The sequence below is a fragment of the Sminthopsis crassicaudata genome, chromosome 2 (genome assembly GCF_048593235.1).
Source record: "Sminthopsis crassicaudata isolate SCR6 chromosome 2, ASM4859323v1, whole genome shotgun sequence".
In the NCBI taxonomy this organism is placed as follows: Eukaryota; Metazoa; Chordata; class Mammalia; order Dasyuromorphia; family Dasyuridae; genus Sminthopsis; species Sminthopsis crassicaudata.
Genome location: NC_133618.1, coordinates 223823848 through 223850079, shown reverse-complemented (window position 1 = coordinate 223850079; position 26232 = coordinate 223823848). Strand labels below are relative to the sequence as shown.

General features: G+C 43.7%; 1 protein-coding gene across 1 annotated transcript; it reads right to left on the bottom strand.

Moving 5' to 3' along the window:
- Positions 1 to 1398: 1398 nt before the first annotated feature.
- Positions 1399 to 16080, bottom strand: PCARE (photoreceptor cilium actin regulator). Its single transcript, XM_074288257.1, has 2 exons — positions 11992 to 16080; positions 1399 to 1869 (listed from the first exon to the last, which is right to left on the bottom strand). Exons 1-2 carry the CDS (start codon positions 15672 to 15674, stop codon positions 1740 to 1742), a joined length of 3813 nt encoding a protein of 1270 aa, XP_074144358.1. The 5' UTR covers positions 15675 to 16080; the 3' UTR covers positions 1399 to 1739.
- Positions 16081 to 26232: the final 10152 nt, after the last annotated feature.

Genomic DNA, 26232 nt, shown 5'->3' with positions numbered 1-26232 from the left:
GCAGTTAGGGAAACTAAGGCAAAGAGGGTTAAGTGATTCACCCAGTGTCTGAGACTGGATTTGACTCCAGGCCCAGCATTCTATCTACTTCACCACCTCCAGGATGATGCATGGGGTGGTAGTAAGAAGCAATTAAAAGTCTTTAAAAAACTAGAATCATAAAATCTTTGCCTGAACCTGTTTATAGCTCCATGACTTATACCAGGAGGAGAAGCCGAGATCTGGATTCAGAGTTCTTGGGTCATTCTACTGACTGGTTCTACTACATATACAAGTCAAGCACATGCAAGTTAGAAACTAAGTTGTATTTGATTTGCTCTTTGCCTTCCCACAGGAGTGGCCATGCAGGGGATTAACCCATTAACTGTGTCGGTTGGAACTTTATTGGACTGCCTATGGACTGGTTAGGGTGCCTGGGTGGAGGAGAGAAGCAATGGGTGTGCATGAGCTGAGTGCCTTAGCATGTACTAATTAATCTTTTTATTCTTTAGAAAGAGGAGTTGTTTGTCCTTATTTCTCCAAGAGTTCCCTAACAACAGGGAGATGACATGCAAGTGAACGGCATTTAAGTGAGGGAGGGCTTGGCAAGGTCACCTGCCTCACTTTCCCCTCCAGAGCCACCTGTATCCAGTGGCCAGATGGAGATCAGGACAACTGGAGATGGCCCTGGATGCAGTGGGAGACCTTGGCCTTTTTAAGCTTAGATGTTCACCAGGGCTCAGTTTATCCTTTGGAAAGAATGGAAAGAATAAAACACTTTATACAGTATCCAAGTATTCCTTCCCATTCCTGTGTGGAAGAAGGTTCAGTGCATATAGCATGTGGGGGATGGGTCACTGGACCTGAGAGAGCTTGCCCTTCCCCAGTATTCCCCTTCTGGCGGGATGGGGCATCTAATCACCCATGGGGCCTCCCCAGGGTGAGTATGGGCCCACCCACTGCACCTGGTGGGTGGTTATTTTTAGCCTCATTTATAGGTAAGGGGACTATCTCAGAGAGTTTTAAATTGGAATCAGCCTAGGAGAGGTGAAAGAACACCAGGCTTGGAGTTAGGAGAGACCTGGATTCAAATCCTGCTTCTGACACAAGCTGTTCAAATATTTTAAAAGTTTCTCAACTGCTCTGAGGGTCACTTTCCTCATCTGCAAAATGGGAGGTAATAATTCTTAAAGTAACTGTGTCCCATGAGGGAGAATTAAACCTATCTGCAAAGATCTTTGGAAATGGCAAATCTAAAAGTGCTTCATAAATACCAGTTATTGTTGTTTCTGTGAGTCGGCCAGGTCCGTGGCTGATAAATGCCAGTTCTGGGACTCAAACTCGGGGCTTCTGAGCTGGAAGCCTCTGTCCTCCATTGAGTCTTCGCCCACAAGAAACGCAGCCAAAGTTCACGAAGAGCTTTCTGAGATGTTTATTTAGATATAAGATGCTACAGACAGAGAGGTGGTAACAGACTGGGGCCCTTGTCCCCAGGGTAAGGCTAGTGATTCAGAGAGGAGGCAGTGGTCCAGGATTCTGGGTCCCCAGATAAAGGACTCCCGCTGACCTGCCCGGAGGCAGCTTCCAGCCTGCTCTGGGGCCCCAGGACCAGGAAGGGCCCAGCTCCGCCTTAGGCAGCTTTTCCCCAGCTCCCGACTGGCCTTCTGTGGCTGTCGTTGCCCTTCTCCGGCCCATGCCGGCTGGGGGTGATGAGAAGCCTCCCTGAGAAAAGGCTTCCCCAGCGGGCCCGGTCCGGACTGTCACTCCCTCTGGAGCCCTCGCCCCACCACGTACAGCTCAGGCTGAGAGGCCCACTTGCTGCCCAACTTTGTGTCTGGTAAGCAGAGGCTGTTCCAGGGCACCGCTTCCTTTGGGGAGCTCTCCTCTGAGCTGCAAAGAGAAGAGACAGAAAAAGAGGGTAGCAGAGTTTTGTTTATAAGATAACAGAAGGAATGTTGGAGGCATGATGGCTGTGTGACCATGGACTAGTGGCTTGACCCCTCTGACCCTCCATGTCTTTTTCTGTAAAAGGCAATTATAATACCTGTAGTGTCTACTTTACAGATAAACAATCAATTGGTAAACATCAAGTACCTACTGTGTGGCAGCAAGTATTATGAAAAGACAAAAAACACCCCCTGCCCTCAAGAAGCTTAATCTAAGAGGGTTGTAAGGACAGTGTTCTGTAACCCTTAAAGGTCCATTTGCATGGACATTGCTGTTATTAACCACAGTACGGGGGACGGCCTTTCTCCTTTTGTAATAAAATGTCAATTCTTCAGGCGATAAGAACCACGGGCTCTCTTTCCATTCTCTCCCCTAGAAGTGACCAGCGCATGCTCAGCATTGTGGAAATGGGAATAAATGAGTGCTTACAGCAAAAGTTCTTGTTTTTCTGCCTTTTGATGCCTAACACCTGCTTTTCTCAACCCTGAGAGCTGCCGAGGCTGGACATTTATTATGGCTTTTCTTTTAAAAGAAGATACTCCTTGTATCTCATGAGTTTCCTTTCCTTTTCTTTTTTTGTCGACCTAATCCTCTACATAGGTACTCAAAGGCTCCTAAAAGAGGCCCCCAAATGGCACAAACAAGGCAAGCCCCTAGGCCAACACTGAAGCAGAGACCTTACAACCATCCTCCCCCAAGGGGAGCGGAGAAGAGGAGCCAGGGCTTAGATGAGGCTCAGAGACTTTGCCACATCCAGCTGCACCAGAAGGGGGTTTGTTGTAAAAGGGAGTTCTGGTGTTTGGCTACCACCCAAGCGATCCAGGTACTCCAAAAGGGCACATTGCTTGCTTCCCATTCCAATCCAATGTCCATATAGCTGCTGAAATGACTTTCCCAGAAGATATGGTCGAGTGAAAGAGAACCCTGGTTCTGGAGTCAGAAGACCTGCATTCAAATCCTACTTTGGAGTGAATATTATCCATGTTATCCTGGGAAAGTCATTCAACATGTCCTGAATCTGTTTCCTCCTCTGTAATATGGGGTTGGTCTAGATGGCTTCTGAGGTTCCTTCCGGCTTTAGATCTGTGATTCCATGAACAGCTCTCCCTGACTTCACCTCTCTCCTGATTCCCTCTTGTGTCTAGGAGAAAATATAAAATTCCTAGGCAGGGGTCTGCCTTCCTGTACAGTTTTATTTCCTATTATTTTCCTTTATGCTTCTTAGCTTTGTTCTGGTCAAATTGGACTATGAGCTGGTCCCTAAAAATGTCACTGCATGTTCTGACTGTGTTTGCACAAAATTCCCATATTTGGAATACTCTCCCTCCTGCCCTCTGCCTCAGAGAAGCTGTAGCTATCTAGCTTGCTTCAGTGTAGAGACTTCAGCTCCTCCTGGAGGACTCCCTGATCCCCTTGCTAGCCAATGCTCACTAGTCTCCTTGCGATTACTTAGTATATCCCCTTAAAGTTGCTTAGTTGTATACTTGTTCTTTCCTCACAACAGAATGAAAGTTACTTAAGGGGTGCTTACTGGTTCATTTTTCTCTTTGTATCTTAATGCCTGGTGTTGTCATTTAAGTCATTTTCAGTCATGTCCAACTCTTTGTGATCCCTTTGGGGGTTTTCTTGCCAAAGACACTGGAGCTATTGGCCATTTCCTTCTCCAGTCCATTTTACATATGAGAAAACTGAGGCAAACAAGGTTAAGTGACTTGACCAGGGTCACACAGTAAATGCCTAAAGCTGTATTTGAACTTAGGTCTTCCTGCCTCTAGGCCTAGCACTATCTCACCTCGCTTCCACAATTCCTCAAACAGTACCTGGCAAAAGGCAGGCCCATGATTAATAATGTTTATTGAACAGAATTGATTGATTACAACCTTTCTGGAACTCACACCTGATAGCACTGGACTGAAACACCACAAATGCTATGCCTTTCTCTACATTATTCTCCTGTGTCAGGTCTCCACAGCTAGGTTGTCAGTCCTGCAGAGCAGAGATGTTGTATCACCTTCATTTTTGTGTCTCCCTTCGAGTCTAACACAATGCTGAGTGCTGGGGTATGTGCAGTTATTGGATCAGTCAGCATATACTAGGAAATGACTGGACAGAACAGCTGTAACCGGACCTTAGACAAATAGCTCTGAGTGTACCTCCAATGTTCCTAGGGAGGACAGTGGGTCAGGCAGCTGCTGGGATGCCATCTGGTTACTTGCTAACTCAAGTCATTGTTTTGCTAATAGGTGCTAAGCTCAGTTATTGCTGAGCTATTGGAGGATTAGGAATGCTGTCAGCCCTCTTGAAATTTAGGTGCCCTGGGTCAAAGACCCACTTATGATGCCCTAGTTACCTCTCTGGGAAAGAGCAACAAAGGAGGGGATATTTCACCTTGGCTATAGACTATTGATTCTGATATGATCTTGTTTAAGTGGACCTGTGATTTCATTGAATAGGGAGCACAAATGTCATTATCCCCAAAGATGTCCAGGGCCACATGGCTGATAACTGCTAAAGTGAGGGCTCAAATCAGTTCTCCTGCTTCCAAAACAAATAGTCCTACTCTGCCAGTCTTTGAGTAACCATACAGGGAGACAGAATACAAACTATAGCAGCTCTGCATTTGAGATAACAGATAAGGACTTGGGGATCTGTTGTCTGTTCTGACATTTCCTAAGTTCTTTTGTGGCTTCCCACCCATGAAGCTCAGCAAATTCCACTACGGTGGAATTCCATTCCATGGAAGTTACCCAAACAAAGATTTCCAAGCATCTGTTGGGAGTCAAGAAAGGTGAAGGCCAGAGCCCTCTTTTGCTTTCAGGGCTCCATAATCTCTATGGGAAGACCGGACTTGGATTTTGACATAAATAATCATAAGGCAGCGTAACTTCTACAGAGTGGTACAGACCATGAGCCAACCTTTCAAATGATTCTGGCCAGGATCATTCATTCCTGACCTGATCCATGGCCCAGGGCTTTATGGGCCATTGTTTGCTTTCTCCATTCCCACTCTCCTTTAAAACGTATCTCTTTAAGGGAGAAAGCCATGCCTTTGGTCCTCATACCTTTTCGACTTTTCTGCTCTGCTTCTCCATGCAGCATTTAAAGGAGAGTATACTAAAATAGAGCATGTCAGAAGTAGAAAGATTGCTGTATGTTTTGGAGGTTTGTTTTTGTTTTTTCACAAGGCAGTTGAGGTTAAGTGACACAGTAGTGTCTAGTGTCTGGGGCCAGATTTGAACTCAGTCCTCCTGACTCTGAGGCTAGTGCCTAAGAATTTCTGTCTGAAGTCCTGATTCAGGGTCTGCTCTTGCTACCTGTTGGTCAAATACAAGTTATTTGACCTCTGGGTTTTCAGGTTCCTCTGAAAAATGAATGGGTAAGATTAAATGGATTGTAAGATCTCTCCTAGTTCTAAAAATATAATCCTAGTGTTCAATGAGAAACCTAGATCTGGGCAAGTCATGGCATTTCTCTGAGTTTCAGCTTTTTATGTGTAAAAAGGGTTTGTTAATATTTACTATCCCCTTCCCGAGTTGTATGCATATATGTAAAAGTATATATATTGTAATATATATATCTATATATCTAATATGTTGTATATTCCCCAAAGCACATACATACATACATACATAGCTACCCATAAATAACACATACACCTTAAAGCATTACAAAAATGTAAATGAGGGACAGCTAAGTGGCCCAGTGGATAGAGCACTAGGCCTGGAATCAGGAAGACTCAACTTTCTGAGTTCAAATACTTGCTAGCTGTGTTACCTCTGGACAAATCACTTAACTCTGCCTCAGGTTCCTCATCTATCAAATGAACTGGAGAAGGAAATGGGAAGTTGCTTCAGTATCTTTGCTAAGAAAACCCCAAATGGGATCATGAAGAGTCAGAAATGACAGCAATAAGTATTATAGTGAATCTGCCTGTTATACAAACTGAGGCAAGAAGGGAAAGTTGTAGTATTTCAGAGAGGGGATGGACTAGCGCTAAATTCTTTTAAGAGGGTGAGGGAACAGAAAAGCCCTTCCTAGGTGATTTGAGGGCTGGTGGTCGGCTCATGTTCCCATGAGTTACCTTCTATTTTCAATGATAGATATGGTTTCCCAAATGATGTTCTATTGGGGAGCCAGTCCCTATATTGTCTAGAGCTGACTGTAAATTGGAAGCATGCTCTTGAGTCACAAGAGCTTAATTCAGATCCCATCTTGCATTCTTGCCCCTTGTGTGACCATGGTTGAGACACTTCCCTTCTGCGGGCTTCCGTTTATCCATCTAGCTCTAGACCATGGTGTTCTGATGTTACTGTCCCCTTCTCTGGGGTCTCAGGACGTCCAGGCCTCCCACATACCATGCAGCCAGTTTTCTATGTGACCTGATTCAGGAAGGTGGGTGGTGAGTGGGACAGAAAACAGCAGGTGTTTGAGAGATCCTCAGCAGAGTGCTTACTTTGTATTTCATGAAACAGACTGATGCTCTTTTGAATCTATGTAATCTCCTAGTATCCTGACACTTGAAGATCCATTGAGGGATTTAGTGGTAAAGAACGGAAGCTTCTGCCCACAAAAGAGGGGTACAGTGGACTGTCATTTGAGCCCTTGATCTCTAAGTATAGGCTATACACATTATTCTCATTTTCTGGAAAAATATATAGACCAATAATTTCTACCAGTGAAGGTCAGGGAGCTGGGGCAGGCAAAATTTGAGGGCAATTGCACCAAATTGTCTTCACTGCCTCAAAGTGTGATGGGAGAATTACCGTGGTTTGAATAATTCTGCCCCAAGTATAACCAAAAAGGCTTTTTGCCACTGTCTCAAAGCATGATTCTAGAATCAAGTGGAACCTTCACCCTGAGGGCAGGTGCCCCAGGCCCCAGGCACACTTGACATCTGCAATTCAAAAATCAGAGAATTTCAACTCTATCCTCTCACCAGGGGACTCTGCGCAAGTCTAAAGTTTCCTTCATCTCCAAAATGAGGATGTCACATTCCACAACTTCATCAAATGCTCTGAAATTCTACAAATTTGTGGAAGTGCCATCTCTGAGATGATGGCGTATATTTGTACCTCCTTCAATTGGTCTTCTACTGCTACCAGGGCAGGGGACCTCTTAACAGTCCTTAACACCCAGCAGCCAATTTTATCCTTAAAAGAGCTTAAGAAAATCACAGGGGAGATGAAAGGGGAGGAGCCAGAAGACTTGGGTGTAAATCCTGCTTTATACTTGACCACCTGTGTGATTTTGGACAAGATGCCTCGGTTTCTTTCTCTGTAAGTGAGAGGGTTGGCCTAAATCAGTGGTTCCCAAATTTTTGGTCTCAGGAACCCATTAAACTCTAGAATCCCCCAAAGAGCTTTTGTTTATGTGGATTATATCCTGCTGATAACTATTATTGTTGCAGTTATTCAGTAGTATCTGACTCTTTGTGACCCTAATTAGAGGATTTCTTAGCAAAGGCATGGGGTAGTTTGCCATTTCACAAACTAGTAAGCATCTGAGGCTGGATTTGATCTCAGGAAGAAGAACCTTCCTGACTCCAGGCCCAGCACTCTCTTTACTGCACCACCCAGCAGCCAAATGTTTTTGTTCAGTTGTTTTTCAGTCATGTCCATCTCTCTGTGACCCCTTTTTGGAGGGTTTTCTTGACAGAGATAATGCAGTGGTTTGCATTTCCTTTTCTAGTTCATTTTACAGAGGAGGAAACTGAGGCAAACCGGGTTAAGCGACTTGCCCAGGGATACACAGCTCATAAGTATCTGAGGCAAAATTTGAAAATGAATCTCCCTGACTCAGCTGCCCTACTGTTAATTACCATGTAAGAAATGTTATCATGAGAAAAGTTTTGCCTTCCTGGACACCCTGAAAGGGTCTCAGGGATGGGACATCCCCACTCTGAGAAACATTGGCCTAGAAGCCTGAGATCCCTTGCAGTTCTAAATTGATGATCCCATAATCCTAAAGAATCATAAAAATGCTGTGTTTTGAAAGCACTCCATTAGGCACAGTGTTATCTGGGGGAGAATAGAATGAGTCTAAAAATTCCTTTTAATTAGGTTAATGACAACACTGGCTAACATTTGGGTTGTACTTTTAAGATTTGCAAAGCTTTTCAATATAGGTTATCTCATTAGTGCTCACATCAACCCTGCAAGGGAGTGGCTGCTATTACCTACATCTTACAAATAGGGAAACTGAGGCAACAGGTAGACACACAATTAATACATGTCTTTGGCACGTCTATAAACTCAGGTCTTCCTGATTTCATGTCCTACTCTTTATGATTTGAGAACTTCCTATCTCTTCTGAATTATCAGTTTTCCAAATTGATTGCCATCATCTAGTCCAACTCCCTCATTTTACAGAAAGGTAATATGGGAAAGATTGAGGGCAAAAGGAGAAAGGGATGGCAAAGGATGAGATGAGACTCATGGGAGCAAGGAATATGAACCTGGACAGACTTTGGGAGATAGTGGAGGATAAAAGAGCTGGTGTCCTCCAGTCCATGGGGTCCAACTTAATAAAAACAGCAACAATGACAATAATAGCAACAGCAATAACAATAACAGTAACAGTAACAGCAACAGTAGCGACAACCACAACCACAACAACTTATTTGCCCAGGATTATACAGGTGGTAAGTAAGAGAGTGCTTTTGAACTCAGGACCTTTAACTCTAAATTAAAGTGCCTCTTTTCTTTTCTTTTCTTAGGGAGTGTGGGAAAAAAAATGGTATTTTATTCCTGCACAGTTTAATGTCACGGATTCTTGGCTCCTGCTGTTTGGAAATGTTAGTATTTCTAATCAATGCCCTTTTTAAAGGTCCTCTTTTAAAAGGATAAGAAAAGTGAATGGCTGGAGAAGTAACATTAATAATTTGCTCTCAGATTCCCAGCTGTGGGTAGCTCATCATTGTTTTAAGAAATGAGCAACATCATCAGAAGATTCTTATAAATAATCTATAAATAATCATTTCCTTCAGTGGCTGGGAAAATACATATGATTTTTTTTTTTTTGGCAAAGCAATTGGGGTTAAGTGGCTTGCCTGGGTCACACAGCTAGGAAATGTTGAGTATGTGGGCTAGATTTGAACTCACATCCTCCTGACTCCAAAACCAGTGTGCTATTTATTCACTGTGCCATCAGTACATATAATTTTTAGCTGTGAGAACATAAAATTTTCCATGGATCATAGTATTTTAGTTAGTGTTGGCTGAAAAAGTAAATAAGTTCTCTGAGGAAAGGGACCATTTTTGTTTTTTATCTGAATCTCCACAACCTAACACAGCAGCCAGTGTGTTTTAGGAGAGGGAATCCTAACTTTGTGTCATGGATCCCTTGGGTAATCTGGAGGAACTTGTAGACCTCTTCCTTGAATAATGTGTCTAATGCCTAAAGCAATACATATAAGGTCACAAAGAAACCAATAGCAATGAAATAAAGATGTATTTTTTTCTCATCCAAGTTCATGTACCCCCTGAAATCTATCCTCAGACCCCAGGTTAATTAGCAGGGTACAATAGAAAGAGACTAGAATTTGGAATTGAAAGATTGATTCAGCTTTCAGCTCCACTAGCTATCTAATGCAGTCTTGGGCAGGGCTCCAAAGTGATCTAAGGTAAAACTGGACCTCCATTTAAATCCCTGCTCCAACTGTTACTATTTGCTTACTTTCTCAGTTTCCTTATCTGTGTAATGAGAGGCTTGAATTGTAAAACTGAAGTCCCTTCCAGCTTCCCCTACTTCTGGGGCCATAGCTTTTCCACTCACCCTTTAGCCAGGCTTCTGTGTGAGCTGTGAGGGACAGCCAGGTGGTGCAGGACACAGAGGATCAGGCCTGAAATCTGGCCCCCAGACCCTTACACTGGCTGTGTGACCCTGGGGGAACTCACTTAACCCTGCTTTCCTGTGTTTCCTCTTCTGTAATGTAAGCTGGAGAAAGAAATGGCCAACTGCTCCAGTATCTTGGCCAAGAAAACTCAACGAAATCAGAAGAGTTGGACCCAGCTGAAACTACGGAACCACAGCTCTGTAAGCTGCCTTAGGGAGGGGCTGGGAGTGGCAGAGGGTGGGAGTGTGCAACCTTTAACATGAGGCTGTTAGACTAAGTGACCTCCAAGGGCCTTGCAGCCCTGAGTCTGTGGTCCAGGGGCTCAGTTTGGATCCTGACCCTGATACCACCTCCATTCAGCTTTTGTGAACATCAAACATGGCCTAGTGAAGCACTTTATAGCAACCCCAAAGTGCCATGTGAAGGGAGAGTGATTACAAGCTCATTATGGGTGAGCAGTGATGGAAGGACAGGACACGGGGCTCAAGGCTGGCCCTGTCTCTGTCAGTGACCAGACAAGTGACCTTGGACAAGTCATCTGCACCCCCCACACTGAGGAGGACCTAACTCATTAGCACACATGTCAAAAATGACAAGGTACTTGGAGTCAGAGGTCAAATTCTGCCTTTGCCTTACACCCTTATTAGGGGGCGAGTGGGGCAAGTCTGTTCCTCTCCGGGCCCCGTTTCCCACCTTATAAATGAAGAAATTGGTCCAAGGTCCCTTCTCACTTGAAATCTAGAAGCATTTGAGCAGTCCATCTTCCCGAGGTAATAATGGGAGTAAACGCTCTCACAGTGCCAGAAAGAGCTCTGCCCACAGACTCCCAATCCATCCTCCCAATCATCCTGAGGGGGAGGCTGCCACTGGCCATTGTCTACATGAGGAGGCTGAGGAGGCCCCAGGAAGCTGGGGGAGGCAGAACTTGAGCCCTGGCTTCCCGTGCTAAAGGGGCAGTCAGGAGACAAACTTAGTGATCAGGGAGGAGGCTCTGGAGGCCTTCCTACCTGGGACACACTACAGCCCCTGAGAAAGCATCCAGAACAGGTGTAAAGGTGGACATCCTTCCCTCCATGAGCAGAAAGGCTGGGCTTACCCTCACCCTGGTGGTGTCTGCCTCTGGGAACATTTACAGGAATGCCCCCTGCCTAGGCTGCTCAGGAGGGGGACAGCCCTATGGCTCCCTAGTCCTCAGGCTTTCCTGCAGCTGAAGCAAGGGCTCTAATAGCCCTGAGACCAGCTCTCTCTCTGCCACAGAAAATTGCTTTCTATAATAGGGAACAGGAAGCCCTATACATTGGGGTTTACCCTTTACGGGTCTCTCCTGTAGTATAAAATGTAAAATGTGAGGGAGGTGGCCCAGCCCATAGAGCACCAGCCCTGCAGGGAGGAAGCCCTGAGTTCAAGTCTGGCCTTAGATGCCTAACTAACTCTAGGATCCTGGGCTAATCACCCCTGTTTGCCTCAGTTCCCTCATCTGTTAAATGAGCTGGAGAAGGAAATGGCAAACCGCTCAGTATCTTTGCCAAGAAAACCCCCAGTGGGGTCATAGAGGGTGAGACAAGACTGAAAATAACTGAACAGATGAGGCAGAACAGGAGAAGGTAATTTCTGGGGAAGCCCGTCGGCTCTCACATTCCCTGCTTCTACCTGGATTCAAGTTCTGACTCCCTCTCTGATAGCTGTGTGAACATAGGCAAGTCGCTTAGCCATCAAAACTCCTGCTTCAAATTCAATTTTAAGATTTATAAGGTCTTATTACTACAATAATGCTGACATTTAAATAGGCTTGTAAAGGACTTTATCTGCAGTATCTCATTTGATCCTCATGCCAGCCCTATGAGTTATTCTTGTTCCTGTTTTAAAGATGAGTAATCTGATACCTCTAGATTAGAACACTAAAGGCCTGGAGACAGGGTTGAGTCCTCCAATCCACTCTACCATGTCAGCCCTGTGAAGTAGTTTGTTCAAATGTTAGACCCATTTTATAGATGTGAAGACTAAAGCTCAGAGAAGTGAATTGACTTGCCTAGGATCCGGGGGCTAATTGGTCCCCTAACTCCAGGGCTCTTTCCACTGTACCAGACTGCCCCTTAATGAATACTTTAGCTTTCTAGGTCTCAGTGTCCTCCCCTATAACTGGAGTCCGTGGGCTAGAAGCTCTTTCAGGTCCTTTCCCACGGAACACAGTGCCCAGCTCAAGGGCTTGTGGAGCCTGGGGCCAGCCTTACCTGGTCTGGCTGCACAGTTCACTTGCGGTCCCCACGGAGGCCGAGCCTGGTAGCCGGAGGCGGACTCTTGGCCGATGGTCAGAGGCAGTCCTTCTGATGAAAGGCTGAGGGTTGAGAGCACACAAGGCCATCCTCCTCTGGGACTCCCCCCATGGCCTTGGGGACACAGCTGTTCTCTTAGCCTCTGCTGCCATCTCCGGATGTTCCCCATTCTCTGGGTGGGATGCTTTGGGGGAGGATGGAGATTTGGCTTCAAACATTGAGGGGGATGCAGGGCAGAAAATGGAACAGGTGTTGGGGATCACTTTGGCCGGAGCTGGATCTTGGTCCCCCCATGAGCTCTGCTCCTTGGGTTCCTGGGATGGGGAGGTTGGAGGGGTAGAGGTGGAGCCAGAGGAAGGGGGGCTCACTTCTCTGTGAGTGACCAGTGGGCTTGAGAGCTCTTGGTGAGCCGGGAGGCTCTGAGGGACTTCCACGGGAGAACTGGGATATTTGGGTTGGGGGAGTGGAGAAGTTGACTTTCTCGATGTGGGGGGGCTTGTTGGGGGGCTTGGTGTCCTGGCCCTGGCTGGAGGGCTTGTTCTAGGGCTAAAAGGGGGGCTGGCCTGCCTCTGTACCTGGGGGAGGCTTGGCTGGGTAGGCAGCCCAGTGGGTCTGTGGGAGGCGGGTGGGCTAAGGTTTCTCCTTTCGGTCCTGTGTGACCAGTGTGGCCTTGTAGGGGAGACTCTCCTGACCAGAGAGGGGCCTTTCTCTTGGCCTTGCCTCAGCCCTTCTGGTCGGGACGGCCTGCCTGTGCTGCCTTCCTTGTTTCCCTTTAGCCCAGCTGTGTTGCCGGGCTGGGGCAGAGGGATCACCTTATGGGGCTGCTTGTTGAGACTTGTAGCCTCTTCTACCTCGGACCTACTTGGGGCCACAGCTGGCCTCTCTTGGTTGTGGCCGGTTCTGGGTGCATGGAGCAGTTCTGAGTAGAGATTTCTGCCTCTCCTTTCTGCCTTGGTGTCCCCTGCCCCTTTGCCACTGGGAGGGATGGGATTGGGGATATTTTTACTTGGCAATAGGTCAATAGGGTTCAGGGAAGCCTTCAGCCTTTGGGAAGCTGATGTTTTCCTAGGTGGGGGAAGCTTGCTGGGCAGCTCAGAAGAACCTCCTCCGGGCTCTGGATCTCCAGGGGTGGTCAGTGAATTGAATGAGTTGTCCATAAGGATTTCTGGAGGTGGGGGAGGAAAGTCCTCTAAATCCTCCTCTGTTTCATCGTTGGGAGCATTCCTAGAAACTTGTGTCCCTGTGGGAAGAGGGGCGAGGAGGGGAGCAAAGGGCCTCCAGCTGGAGCCCAATTTAGGGGCCTCTCCAGCTGTTCCTGGGGAAATCTGGTGCTTGGGATACAAAGGGGCAAGCCCCCTATAAATAGGGAACCTGGGAGATATTATGGGAAAGCCAAATTTCTTGATGCCATTGACTTCCCCTGAAGGCCTGGGGACTATCTCTTCAGCTGGACTAAACGTTTTGATGAGTTTCTTGACAGATGGTCGAGGGCCACATCCCTCCCCGGTCCACCCTTGGGTCTCAGGAACCTCCTTTTCTCTCTCCCATGATTTGTGTTCCTGGACGGGTGAAGTAGTCTTTGAAAGTGGCTCAGCTTTTCCCTTGCTGGGTTGCTCACACTTAGAGTTGGGATCAGGTTTTTGCAAGACAATCTTTTCCTGACTAGGTAGAATGCTGAGGTTCTTGGCAAGGGAGGCCTTTAGCTTGCTGATGGAGGAGCCCTGAGCAGGTCCTCTTCTGCTGTCCAGGCACAACACAGCTGTTCCGGGATGCTCCTCTTTGTTCTGTGTTTTTCTTTTCCTACGGAAGCCATAAAACATCTCTAGCCGCTGGCTGAGGTCCTTCTGGACCCTCTGCAGCTCCAAGAGCGTGGGGTCCTCAGTGTAGTTCTTCAGAGACTCCTCAGACTTGGATCTCTTTGGTCCCTCAGACTGCGTCCTGCCCTCACTGGCTGTGCTGGGCCTAGCAGGGAGAATTATCTTTTTTTCTTCATCCTCCACCCATTCTTTGTGTACAGGCTGAACTGGGACAAACTTGATTCTTTCACTAATTGCGTCCTTCATCTTGAGAATCATTTCGTGGGCCTGGGGGCTTTTGATTCTCTTAAAATGTGGCCACAACATAATTTCTGTGAAAGCTGGGAAGGTTGTCGGCCTCAAAGACCAGGTTTCTCTCTGACTGTGACTCAGGCTAGGGGTGCCTTCTTCACTGTCCTCCTCCTCCTCCTCCTCCTCCTCCTCCTCTGAATCACCATCCTCATCAGTGAGAAGAGGTGCCATTAACCTGCAGTCTTCAGAACGTTCTCCTTCCTTATGCGAGCACCTCTTCTCCAGCTGCAGAGACCTGGAGTGTGAATTTGCTAGAGCTTCATCCGCATGTGAAGGGTTACCTAGGGCCGCTGGCTGAGCTCTTTGCCTCTCAAGAGCCCCATCCTGGGGTCTGCAGGACCCCGGTGCCGATGGGTGATGCAGCCGGGATGAAACCCATGGCTTCCTTTCTGCGGGCTCCTCCAAAGAATCCCAGCTGCTTTGTTTCCCCAGTTTGTCCACCGAATACAGAGACTCATTGTCAGCCCCAATGCCGCTGTCTTCAGAATACAGGGGTCGATCGTCGGCCTTGGGTGTCCTGGGGCCCGCCGCACAGCCTTTGAGGAGCCCGATGGCCTTCAGGAGGCATTGGTCCAGTTCTCGTTTAGTCTCTAGTTTTTTGTCCAGATGTTGGGCAGCAGAGTGGAGGTAGCTACTGGAGTCCTGCAGAGAACTGGAGGTGAGGGTAGCTACTGTGTCATGGAGAAGCTGCATCCGGTTGGCCGTGTATTGTAGCAGCTGCTGCAGGAGATCGGGCTGCCACGGGGCATCTTCCTTTTCAGCTGGCCAAGCCAAGTGGGCGCCAGCTTCTCGGAGCAGGGCTTCTCCATCATTGGTGATATCTCCCAAGAGCTTGTTGATCTCATCAAAGCGCCAGAGCAAGAACCCCACCATTTGCTGGAGGTACTGCTGGGTTTGAGCAGCCTCGTCGGCAATGCCCAAGATTGTTTCATATCTAGAGAGACTGGGGTGCAGAAAGGCATAAGCCTTGTGGTGAGCCTTCACCAGGGCTTCAGGGAAATCCACCTTGTCTTCAGGCCCATAAGCAAGAAAGTCTTGGGCTTGACAGTAGCAACTGTCTTTCCCCAATTCGTGAGCAGTGGGCACATTTCCTTTCTTAGAAGACTCCTTGGCACTCTGTCCCTTATTTTCACTCCAAGAGAAGAAGTCTCCCCTGGAGGAGTTTTGATTCTCTAACTGTGTGTCCTTGGTCAAGTGTTTCTGAGAGTCCGTGATTTCTGATAAAGCAGCTTCATCATTTAGGGTTGCATCTCCAGATTCTCTCCTCCTGCCTGGAGAGGGATTCCCAGGGAACTGATGAAGACTTCGGACCATATTTTGATTTCTCTTGGGATCTGGATGCTCCCTCGCCTGCTGCTTCCACCCCTCAGATGCAGCTTCTCCACTGCCATAATAAGTAGAATTTTGAACCAGCAAAGGGATGGAGAGCCTTTCACAGTAAGCCTGATGCACTGATAAAATGGCCTTGGGTTTTCTCCAAAACTGGATAGCGCTCCTAGGTACAATGGCACTATGGGAAGGTGCACACCCCATGGTTTTGAAAGGTTTTTTTTTCCTACTCTCCCATCTTCAGAAAATCAGATTAAAAATAAAAGCAAAAATCAGTCTCACCATTTCATCCAGCAGCACTGAGCATCTCTTGGGCAGGAATCCAGGCCCCTTCTCTTCTCTATCCCACAAAACCCCAACAACTGTTGCCCGTCCATGCCAAATTTGGTGCAATAACCCATGGGTTGCAATCAACCTCTTCTCATTTCTTTTAACCCTCAACCTGAAGACTTGTTTTCCATCTCTGTTTTGAATTCTCAGCGGTCAGTGAACCACAGGCAGATTCTAAAGGGCTTTACCCTGTGGAATTAAAGGACCCCAGGGTTTTTGTGTCCTGACAGATGTGAATAGCAAATAAAGTCTTAAGCCTATTAGGTTAATCATGCTTCAGGCAGTCGGCATCTGCAGTGTGTTTCAACATACAGCGTTTCAGCATTTACTATTTCTGGAGATGGATTATTTCTGCACGTGTTTATGCTTTTAATCCTCATCCAACACTGTGCCGGAAATCAAGAGAAAGGGGCTATAATTGCAGGAGGATTCTTGGAGAGATGTGCTGGAAGGAGATAGAACAACCCTGGGAGAGAGTGTGACCTTAGGGACTTACTAGGAGCATGTCAGTAGAGAATGTCAAGGCCCCCTCCGTGACTGGAGAAAAGTGCCTGAGCAAATGATAGGCAATAGCCGAAGAAATAACTTTCTTTCTATAGCATAACAAATAGAACTGCATTGTGAGAAAAAGTTCCTTTGAATGAATAGGCAACGAACAAAAGTAGTTTCATATTCTTTATGATAGAGATGGAAAGAGTCAGTTTTCACAGTAACAGACTCCATTTGAATAGAGAAGGCCAGGGAGCACAAAAGCTATTCTGGGAGGCTCCAAGACAGTCAGAATCCAAGAATGACAAGGCAGAAAGGGAACAGAGAGATCCTTATAAACTCTCCCACGAGCAGCTAACAAGCTGAGTGACCTTGAATAATGTGCTTAACCACTCTGGGCCTCACGTTCACCATTTATCTCCAAAAGTTTATGAAAACAGCTAGAACTGAAATCTGTGCAGTGGTTTAGACTGCTTGAAATAGAGCTTGAGATTAAATGTGGTTTTCTTTCTCAAATGATAAACCACTTACTCAAAAATCTGCGTGAGAAAGGAAGGTATAGCTGTGCCATGGCTTGGGTCCTTCAACATGTAAAAATGTGACTACTGTTGTACTTGACAAATATAAAAACTTAAGATTTGGAGATAAGAATTCATTATCATTGTCAGGAAAAGTGGAAAGCAGTTTGGCAGAAATTAGGCATTGCCAACACATTGCCTAATATCTTATACCACTTACCAAGATATGATTGTGATCTAGATTAGAAAGAGATATTACAAGAAAATTTGAAGAACATGGAAACATATTACTCTTCAGACTTAGGAATAGGTGAACAATTTGTGAATAAATAAGAAAGAGGGAGATGATGTTTAAGAAAATTCCTACCAGTATCAAGGAGTCAAACCATAGCCCATTCTTGGCCAACTATTTCTGGTTACACTTGCATGGACTAATAGGTCTTAGTGCACTTTTCCAACTTTAGCTTTCATTTTTTAAAATTAATTTTTTGAGGTTTAATAGTACATATATATTATATATATTGTATATATATACATATATATATATATATGTATATATATATAAAATTTTTTTTACATCACCTTCATGCTCCATTGTATTCTTATCCCTTGCAGTGCCCAGTTGGTCATCCTTTGTAACAAAGGGTCAACCAATGACTGGCAACATCATAAACATTTATTGTTTAATGAGATGCTGTAACCAACATATTTATTATTCACAGAGCAAGATAATTGGCCTGTAAGCTCCAATACTCATGTTGACTTGTGTTTTTTTCCCAGTAGGAAAGTCTACTTTGGATATAAAGTTCTTGTCAGAAGGACAAAGGGAAGGGAAGTGTCATCTAGCCTGATAATACCCTTTCTCCACTGTTAGGATGGATCCATATACCAAATAGGCAGACCTGTTCCTGTTGCCTCCACAGAGGCTTTTTCCATCCCTGCACACCCCTCCCTATAGTGCCGTGCCCACTCCCCCCAACAGTGCCAAACATGAATTGGCAAACTCCTTTTGCCCAAACCTGCTTTTCCTAAAGTTTGTCCGGATGTTCTGTTTGATTTGTTATTAACAAGTTCCAGTTTGTGACATGGCAGTTTATCTTGCATTACTTAGATAGGCTTTATTTTGGGATATTCCAGGTGAGACATTAGGAGACACTGACTCTAGGCTCATTAATAACACATTTGGCAAGGGAATCATCACAAAATGCCAAGGTCCAACATTCTGTTACAGATGATACAGATGATACACAGATGATAGAAGCTTCTCTGTCCCTGATCTAGGAGGTAAAGAGCTAACTACAGACTCTGGAATGTCTGAGCCTAAGCCTTCCCTGTGACACATCTGAGCTGAGTAACTCTGGACAAGTTGAGTGATTCAATGTTTAAGGATCTCTATTAGCCTGTAAGCTGAAGAATAGGGGCTGGCTTGCATTGGTAGAAAGAATTCCATCACTGGGAAGCTGAATAAGCTGTATTAAAAAACATAAAAAAAATTTATATATAAATTTACAAAATGTAAATTATATATTATGTATAATGCAATATATAAATAATATGTGTGTATGTATATACTGGGAGTACAGCTAGGTAGGGAGATGCCTGGAGTCAGAAGGCCTGTGACTCTCTGGGCAAATCACTTAACCCTGTTTGCTTTAGTTTCTTCATTTGTAAAAGGTTCTGGAGAAGGAATGGGAAATCTCTCCAAGATCTTTGCCAAGAAAATTCTAAATGGAGTCATAAAGAGTTGGGCATAATTGAAGTGATCAGCAACAACAAAATGTATGTGTATATGTCTGCACACATACAAACAGATAAGAAAGAGAGACAGAGAAAGGGAGAGAGGAAGAGAGAGCGAGAAAAAGGGAGAGAGAAAGAGAAAGAGAGAAAAAGAGAGAGAAAGAGGAGGAAGGAGGGAGGGAGGAGGAAAGGAGAGAAAGAGGAAAGTAAGATGAGGGAGAGAGGGAGAGGGAGGCAGGGGAAGAGAGAAGAGAATAGGGAACAAGAGGAGGGAGAAAGAGGGGGAAGGAGGGAGGGAGAGAGGGGGGAAGAAAGGAGAGATAGGGGAGGGGAAGGGAGAGAGAGAAATAGAGACAAAGACAGAGAAAGAGAGAGAACATGGAGAAAGTGATGATGTAGTATTTAGAGTGCTGATACTACAGTCAGGAAGGCTTGAATTCAAAAATCTGTTTTTGACAAACTATGGCCATGTGACCCTGAGTAAATCACCTTCTGTTTCAGATGGTATGGTGGATAGAGAAGTAGCTTTAAAATCCGAGGACCTGGGTTCAAATTCTGGCTCTGCCATGTTACTCTGGACAAGTCAGGAAGCTTTTGTGGGCTTCAGACTTCTTACTTATACAATGAGTGGATTGGGCCGGATCATTCTCGAGTCCCTTTCAGCCTGAACTTGTGATCCTGTAACAACTCTGTGGGGCTATGCCGGGCAGAGAACCACTCATGGTTAGTTTTGCTGCTGCTGCTGGTCAGTCATGTTTGGCTTTTTGTGACTCTGTGTGGGATTTTCTTGGCCAATGTCCTGGACTGGTTTGTCCCATCCTTCGCTCATCCGGTTTACAGAGGAGGAAATGGAGGCAAACAGGCTTAGGGGACTTGTGAGGGTCCTCTAGCTCGTAAGTGTTAGAGGCCAGATTTAAACTCAGGAAGATGAGTCTTCCTGACTCCAGGCCCACCACTCTTTCCCCTCTATGGCTGCCTTTCACCGAGAATACCCTATGTCAATGAAATCACAAGGCCAGTAAAAAATAAATAAATAAATAAATATATATATATAATAAAAATAAAATAAACATATATATAATAAATTAATTAATTAAAAATAATATAAGCTGACATTTGTAGAGCTTGTTGAGCCCTACAAAGTATTTTATATACCATATCTCATTCTGTACTCAAATCAGTCTTGGTAAGGAAGTAAGTCTCTATTATTACTCCTCCTTTGTTCCCATTTTACAGATGAGAAAATTGAGCTTTGGAAAGATTAAATGACTTGCCAAAGTTTATTTATCTAGTAAGAATCTGAGGGAGAATTTGAACCCAGACCTTCCTTTCTGCAAGTTCAGGGCTTCATCTTACCATACCAATACAAGTTCTCTGGGATAATGAAGAAGAAAACACTGAGGTCCCGGATTTGACAAGTGTCCAAGCTCCAAAGTGATCTCTAGGCTCCAAATCAGGGTTTGCTCACTCCCTGTTTCCTCCCTCCCTCTCTCCAAATACCTTTGCGGATGGTCAGTGTCATCTCTTTCATACTGATTAGGATGGGCTCCATTGTGGAGGGGATGTGTTCTGGCTCCATATGTGCTCAGGGTACCCCCTGTTTGGTACCTGAATCTCTATGTGAGTGACCCCAAGTGCAAGAAAGGACTGAGGCAAGAGGTGAGCTTGAGGCAGGGAGGAGGCCACGGGAGAGGAGAAGGGGGGACTGCTGGGAGAGCCTCTGTGGAGCTCAAATGGACAGGAGTGGAGGGAGGAGCCAGGATTCCTGAGAGGTTCCGAGCTGGGGAGTTAGATGGTGCTACAGTGACAGAAACAAGGGAGTTTGGAGGGGCTGACCTGGGAGAGGAGGGGAGAGAACATACTTTCGGAAGACAATGCACCAGCCCCCAGTCTGTCACTGAGAGAGATCTCAGCTTTGAGAAGCATCTTCTTCCACGTGGAAATGCTAGACACTGGAAGCTGGTGGCTGAGCGTGAGCCCCAGTGCCAATCACTGCTCTATGCCCCAGAGTGCATAATTAATTGAGTTCCCCAATCTGTTTACTAGAAATGGAGGTAATGGGAAGCAGAAAACAGAACTAGTGCCTGGGGAAGAGCTGAGTTCAGAAAGCGATGTTTTTTTGGTGCCTGTCCCAGGGCTCGTCTGGAACAGTAAACAGGATGCCAAATGGGGAATGGCTTTTTTTTTTTTTTTTCTCTCTCCTTCTACTTCTCTGCTTATTACAATGAAAGTTCCTTCAAAGGGCTCATTATGCAAATATTCTTTCTTTCCAGACTCAGGTCCAGGATGTGAATCATTGCTCATGAAAACTTTTGAATCAAGTGGATCATGGGTTTCCCAAAGCAGCAAAGTCTAAGTTTGCAACTGGAGAAGAATTATCTGATTGCTTGAAACAGTTCTGTTACTCTATGACTTATTTTTCCATGTCACCCCCAAACTTCACTCAAATTTGTACACTCATTCATTGATTCATTTGTTTGTTCACTCATACATTCATTCAACAAGCATTTATTTTTGTTAATTTATTTTGCGAGGCAACTTTCCCAGAGTCACAGAGCTAGTAAGTGTCAAGTGTCTGAGGTCCTCTTGACTCCAGGGTTTTCCACTGTGCAACACTGCCTCCTTTACTCCATAGTTTGCGTGTTGCCAGTCTTTCTAAAGGAGTGGGCCCCCAAGTAGTTTTGTACCTTTTAAAGATTGCCATTTTGAGACATTGATTATTTTTTTTTACCTGATTGTCATCATGAAGAGCCATCTTTCCACTACCTTCAAATCCTTAAGAATATCCTTTGTGGGAGATATAAGAACTGGGAAAACAGTGGCTTAGGGAGATTAAGTGATTTGCCAAAGACCATGTGGGAGTATCAGTGGCCAGGACAGAAATAGAATTCTAGGAATAGAGATCTGAAATCCCAGACCAATGCTTTCTGTAAAAGTTTCTGTCTTAATTTAGTAGGTACTTGCTGACTTTGGGGCACGACTGGGGATATATGAAGTAATGATGCTGATTTTTTAAAAAGACCTGCCTGTACTCCTACATCCAAATGAGGACTGTAACTCTCAAGCAGGCCCCCTCAGGAGGGAATACCCTTCACTCCAGGATGCTTTGATGTGGCATGGAGCTCATTTGGCACTTTTCTTTGGGGATGAATTGCTTCATGAGCCAGACAAGAAAATTAACCTCTACATTTTGTCCATACCTTTCAAGCTAGAGATCTGATTGCTTGGCATATGCCCCAAGGAGATCATTGACAAAAAGAAAAGCTCTCTATATACCAAAATATATCTGGCAGCACTTTTTGTGGTAGTAAATGACTGTAAACAAAGTAAACTGCTTTTATTGGAGAATAGCTAAGTAAATTGTGGTATTTGAATGTTTCTGGGATGTAATAGAATGAAGTTACTGGGTTGCACGAATGAATAAATGAAAGAAACAAAATGTATGACTGAAGGAAGGAATGAAAAAAGGATGTATTAAAAGTTTATATATGCAAAGCACTGGAGATAAAAATTAAAAAAAAAAAAGATAGTCCTTGCTTTCAAGAAGCTCACATTCTAATTACAGAAGATTTCAACTGGAAGTCAGGAAGAAAAATCCCACAGTTCTTGGGATACAGAAGGAAAGCAGAAAGTGATGAATCTTTTAAAATGCCATTTGAACTAATAAAATTGTATCGGTACCAGTTGTTGAAACACTTTGGTGATGAAAACTTCCTTTTCTGGATCTTCTGTAGCACCAGCAACAATAGTTGTCAGGCTTCATTTCCCCAAGGCTTGTTTCCCCAGATGATGGCTGTGAAGGCTGAACTGGGAGGGAGGGGGTTGGGTACTGCTGCCTCTCACCTTGGAGCCTTTGGGGCTTGCCTGCTTGTTGGTGGCAGTTATGTAGAGATGATATATGTGAGGAATAGAGAAGCATGGGAAAACTTGCATAAACTGATACAAAATGAAATAGGAAGAATCCAGAAAATAATACATACAATGTAAATGGGAAGAACAACAATCAGAAGACAATAAAAAATGCTTCTAAGCCACAAAGAATAAGCTTGTCCCCAAAGAAAAAATATGAAAAAGATACCTCATCCCAGTCCTTTAGAGAATATGGAATATTATATGTAATATCACATTCTCTTGCTGTGTGGAATTTTTTTCTTCCTCTTTAAAATTTTTTCTCCTTGTAAAAAGGATGGCTCTCAGAGAATGGGAAAGGGAGAAGAAGAGACATTTTAGGCAATGTTAAAAATAAAATCTATTTTAAAAAATTTTTTAAAGAAAATTCCTTTGAGCTATTTCTCATTTCTGACTTAAAATAATAAGATGATAGACTTAGATTTGGAAGAGACCTTAGAGTTCATCCCTTTCAAGTCCCTTGTTTTACAGTTAAGACCCTGAGAAGTAAGTGACTTGTCCAAGGTCATAGAGGTGACAAGTGATAAAACTGGACTTCATACCTGTGTCATTGCATTTCAAATCTGTTGAACTTTTCTGTTGCAAAGGCATTCTCAGCTGTGTCATATATTGTATTCATGAATATAACTCAATTCATGAAAAGCTATTGGCTTTTTCCAAAAAAAATCCAATCTGCTTCCAGCAGATGAAAATATTCCATGTGCAGAGCTTTTCAAAAAGAATGCCTGCAGTCTCTAAGGCCAATCCTGAGTTGTTAATGTGCCTTTAGCAATAAGTCCTTCATTATCCTTCTAAAGTGATCCCTTGAAAGGGCAGTCCTATTTAAATTAATAAGTTCTGGTCTGGTTTGCAAAAAGCATCATTACTTTATAGTCATTCCATGTTTTCTCCCTTGCTGCTATATTTGCTAATTCAGGTATCTCAAGATTCGTGAAAGGAAGTGAATCCTTTGAGCATGAATGAATGAATGAATGAATGAATGAATAAAAAAGCATTTGTTAAGTGCTTTCTCTAGAGTTTTCAAACCGCATAGCAAAGGTAGAACATTCAGGAAAAAGAGGTGGAAAGATCAAAGTTTGAGAACAATTCAGCTAACCATAATATTATTTACTCAACAGAAATTAATTTTCCCTTCTGAATAAAGCAAGCCTATGTACTGTTCTCATTGCACTTTCCCATTCTATCTTTTATGGTAGATACCTATATATATATCTTATTGTTCCTATTTGATTGTAAGCTCCTAATGAGCAAGATTATGGGCAGCTGGGTGTCAAAATGGATAGAGCACTGAGCTTAGAGTTTGAAGATTTGTATTCCCAAGTTTAAATCTGGTCTTAGACCTTTACTACTGTGTGACCCTGGGCAAGTCACATCATTGCCTCAGTTTTCTCATCTATAAAATGAGCTAGAGAAGAAAATGGCAAACCACAATAGTATCTTTGCCAAGAAAACTCCAAATGGAGTCACAAAGGGTCATATGTGAAATAACACATCAACAAGTAGACAATGTTAGAATTTATTTTTCTTTCTATCCTTTTAGTTTATAGTGTCTTATGTATATCCATAGTAAGTATTTTCCAGTACCATTCTCTTTTCTGAACTATAGAACTGTATCACTAAATAGTTACTAGAAATGTCAAATTAGATGTTCTTGTTCTAAAACTCAGCATGTTCAAAATGGAACTCATTATTGTTCTACTTGTTCTAGGCTAAGCCTTAATCAGGCCACTCTGGTGGTTCAGACTTGATATTAGAACAAAGAGAGAGAGTTACAGACCATATGACTTATAATAAAAGGACTTTAGTTCATAAAAGGAAAGTCAGCAAGGATACAGCATTGTTTCAGGTTGGCTGAAGTTCTCCTTGTCTCCATGGAGAAATGAATCTAGATAGGAGAGTGTATTATCTCATATAACAGTATGAATTAATGAACAAAGTTCATTAAACCTAAGGGGAGCTGATTGTTAGCAGGATCGACTTTTTATGCTTTAAGTAACCAGGAAGTAATATAGTCTTCATCCCTTGTACAAATTGTCTCAATGACACTTTCTTTACTTGTTTTGGGGGAAATGGCTTAGCCTATAGGAAATAGATGTTCCTACTACAAACCACCCTTTGGTGGCAGTCATAAAAATTGGAGGACCTTCTGTTGGCTGTTGCTAGATAATCTTGATTTTAGCATGTGTAAGTAGCAAGGAAAGAAGGGACTGGTACAAATAAAAATGAATAAAGACAGCTGACAACAACAAAAAAACAAGTAATATAATGATTGTCACAAAAGTAGAGTACACTATCAAGGAAAACTTCTAAAAAAGGAGAGTACCAAGGTGACTGAATATGGAGAAGATTAAAGTCTAGAAATCCCAGACTTCGCCCCCTGCCTTTGAAAAGATGGAGTCCTGAATCTTAATGACGTGGTCCATGTAGTGGGTAAAGACAAACATTTGCAATTTCTACTGGGTCTCACTATGTAATTGTAAAGCAATGCTGATGAGCAAGGGCTGCAGCAGGAACATGAGCACCATAGTTCAGATGATGACATTTCTGGCACAATCATTGGTGATCCTCGTAGGTTAAGGTTATCTATAAAATCCCTTTTTCTCCACCTGCTGTTCTAGGACTTAGGTTAGTACTACTATCCACTCTGTATTCTCCAGGCTTTTATGTAGCATATCCCATTGAATTAATTCCTTACTCCTTCTAAACAAGATATCCTTCAATAATTCTGTCTGCACTGTAGTTTATTGGTCCACAAAGTGGGATGATCTCATTAGTTCCATAAATCCAAAGCCTGCTTGTGTTCCTGCTCATGCCAGTTCTTGAATTGCTGTCCATCTTTGCTGGGGTCCATGTTGCTGCTACTGACTCCTCTGCTAAGGATCCTGCTGCCATCCATTGCTCTGGGAAACTATAATGATGCTTGTCCACTTGGAACATTTGTTGTCAATGGTGCTTGCTTGCTGTATTAACTACTAGCACTTCCCACAGAGTAGAATGGACGTGTGCTTTTGACCATTTCTACCACGCCAGTGACTTCAGCAATCACTGAAGCAGTGATGAACTTCATCTTCGGTCTCTAGTCTACTCCAAGTTACAAAACACCATCTTTTTCTCTCTAGCCACTGAGAGTCTTTATATTATTTTTGAAAATTTGTTTTATGTAATAAAACAAGCATTTTTAATATATTATAATAAAAAGATGATTGCATATGAAACTGCAAATGTATTATGTACATTTTGTTATTCCTTTTAAATGTATAATAAAGTTGTCAAGTAAATTTCTTTTTTTTCTTCCTTTTTCCCAGCTCCTCCCTGGAGATGGCTTCCATTAGACACAAATAGGTATATATATAAAATTATTCTATACATACTTATTATTACTATTCTATACATCTTTTTTTTATCAGTTTTTTTATCAGTTCTTTCTCTGAACACAGATGGTATGTATCATTTATTTTTAATTTTTATATTTATAATCATCAAAATCACTTAGTCACACAGCATTATTCTTAAAACAATATTGCTGTTACTACAATGTTCTCTTGGTACAGCTGGTTTCACTCTTCCCCCTTTTATATAATTCATTCTATGCCTTTCTAAGGTCATTGAGCTCATCATTTCTTATAGCACTATAGTATTACAATCAGATACCACAACTTGTTCATTCATTCTCCAATTGATGAATGTCTTTGCAATGTCCAGTTCTTTGCTTTTATAATCTTATAACACCTCCCTTAAGATAAATGTCTTCTGGCAAACCAGAGGAAGAGTTTTGATCT

Excerpts from the sequence above, each read along its gene's own strand:
- PCARE (XM_074288257.1), bottom strand. The coding sequence starts at position 15,674 with ATGGGGTGTGCACCTTCCCATAGTGCCATTGTACCTAGGAGCGCTATC. Across the intron at positions 1,870-11,991 it reads GAACTGTGCAGCCAGACCAG|CTCAGAGGAGAGCTCCCCAA; the intron begins GTAAGGCTGGCC and ends TTCTCTTTGCAG.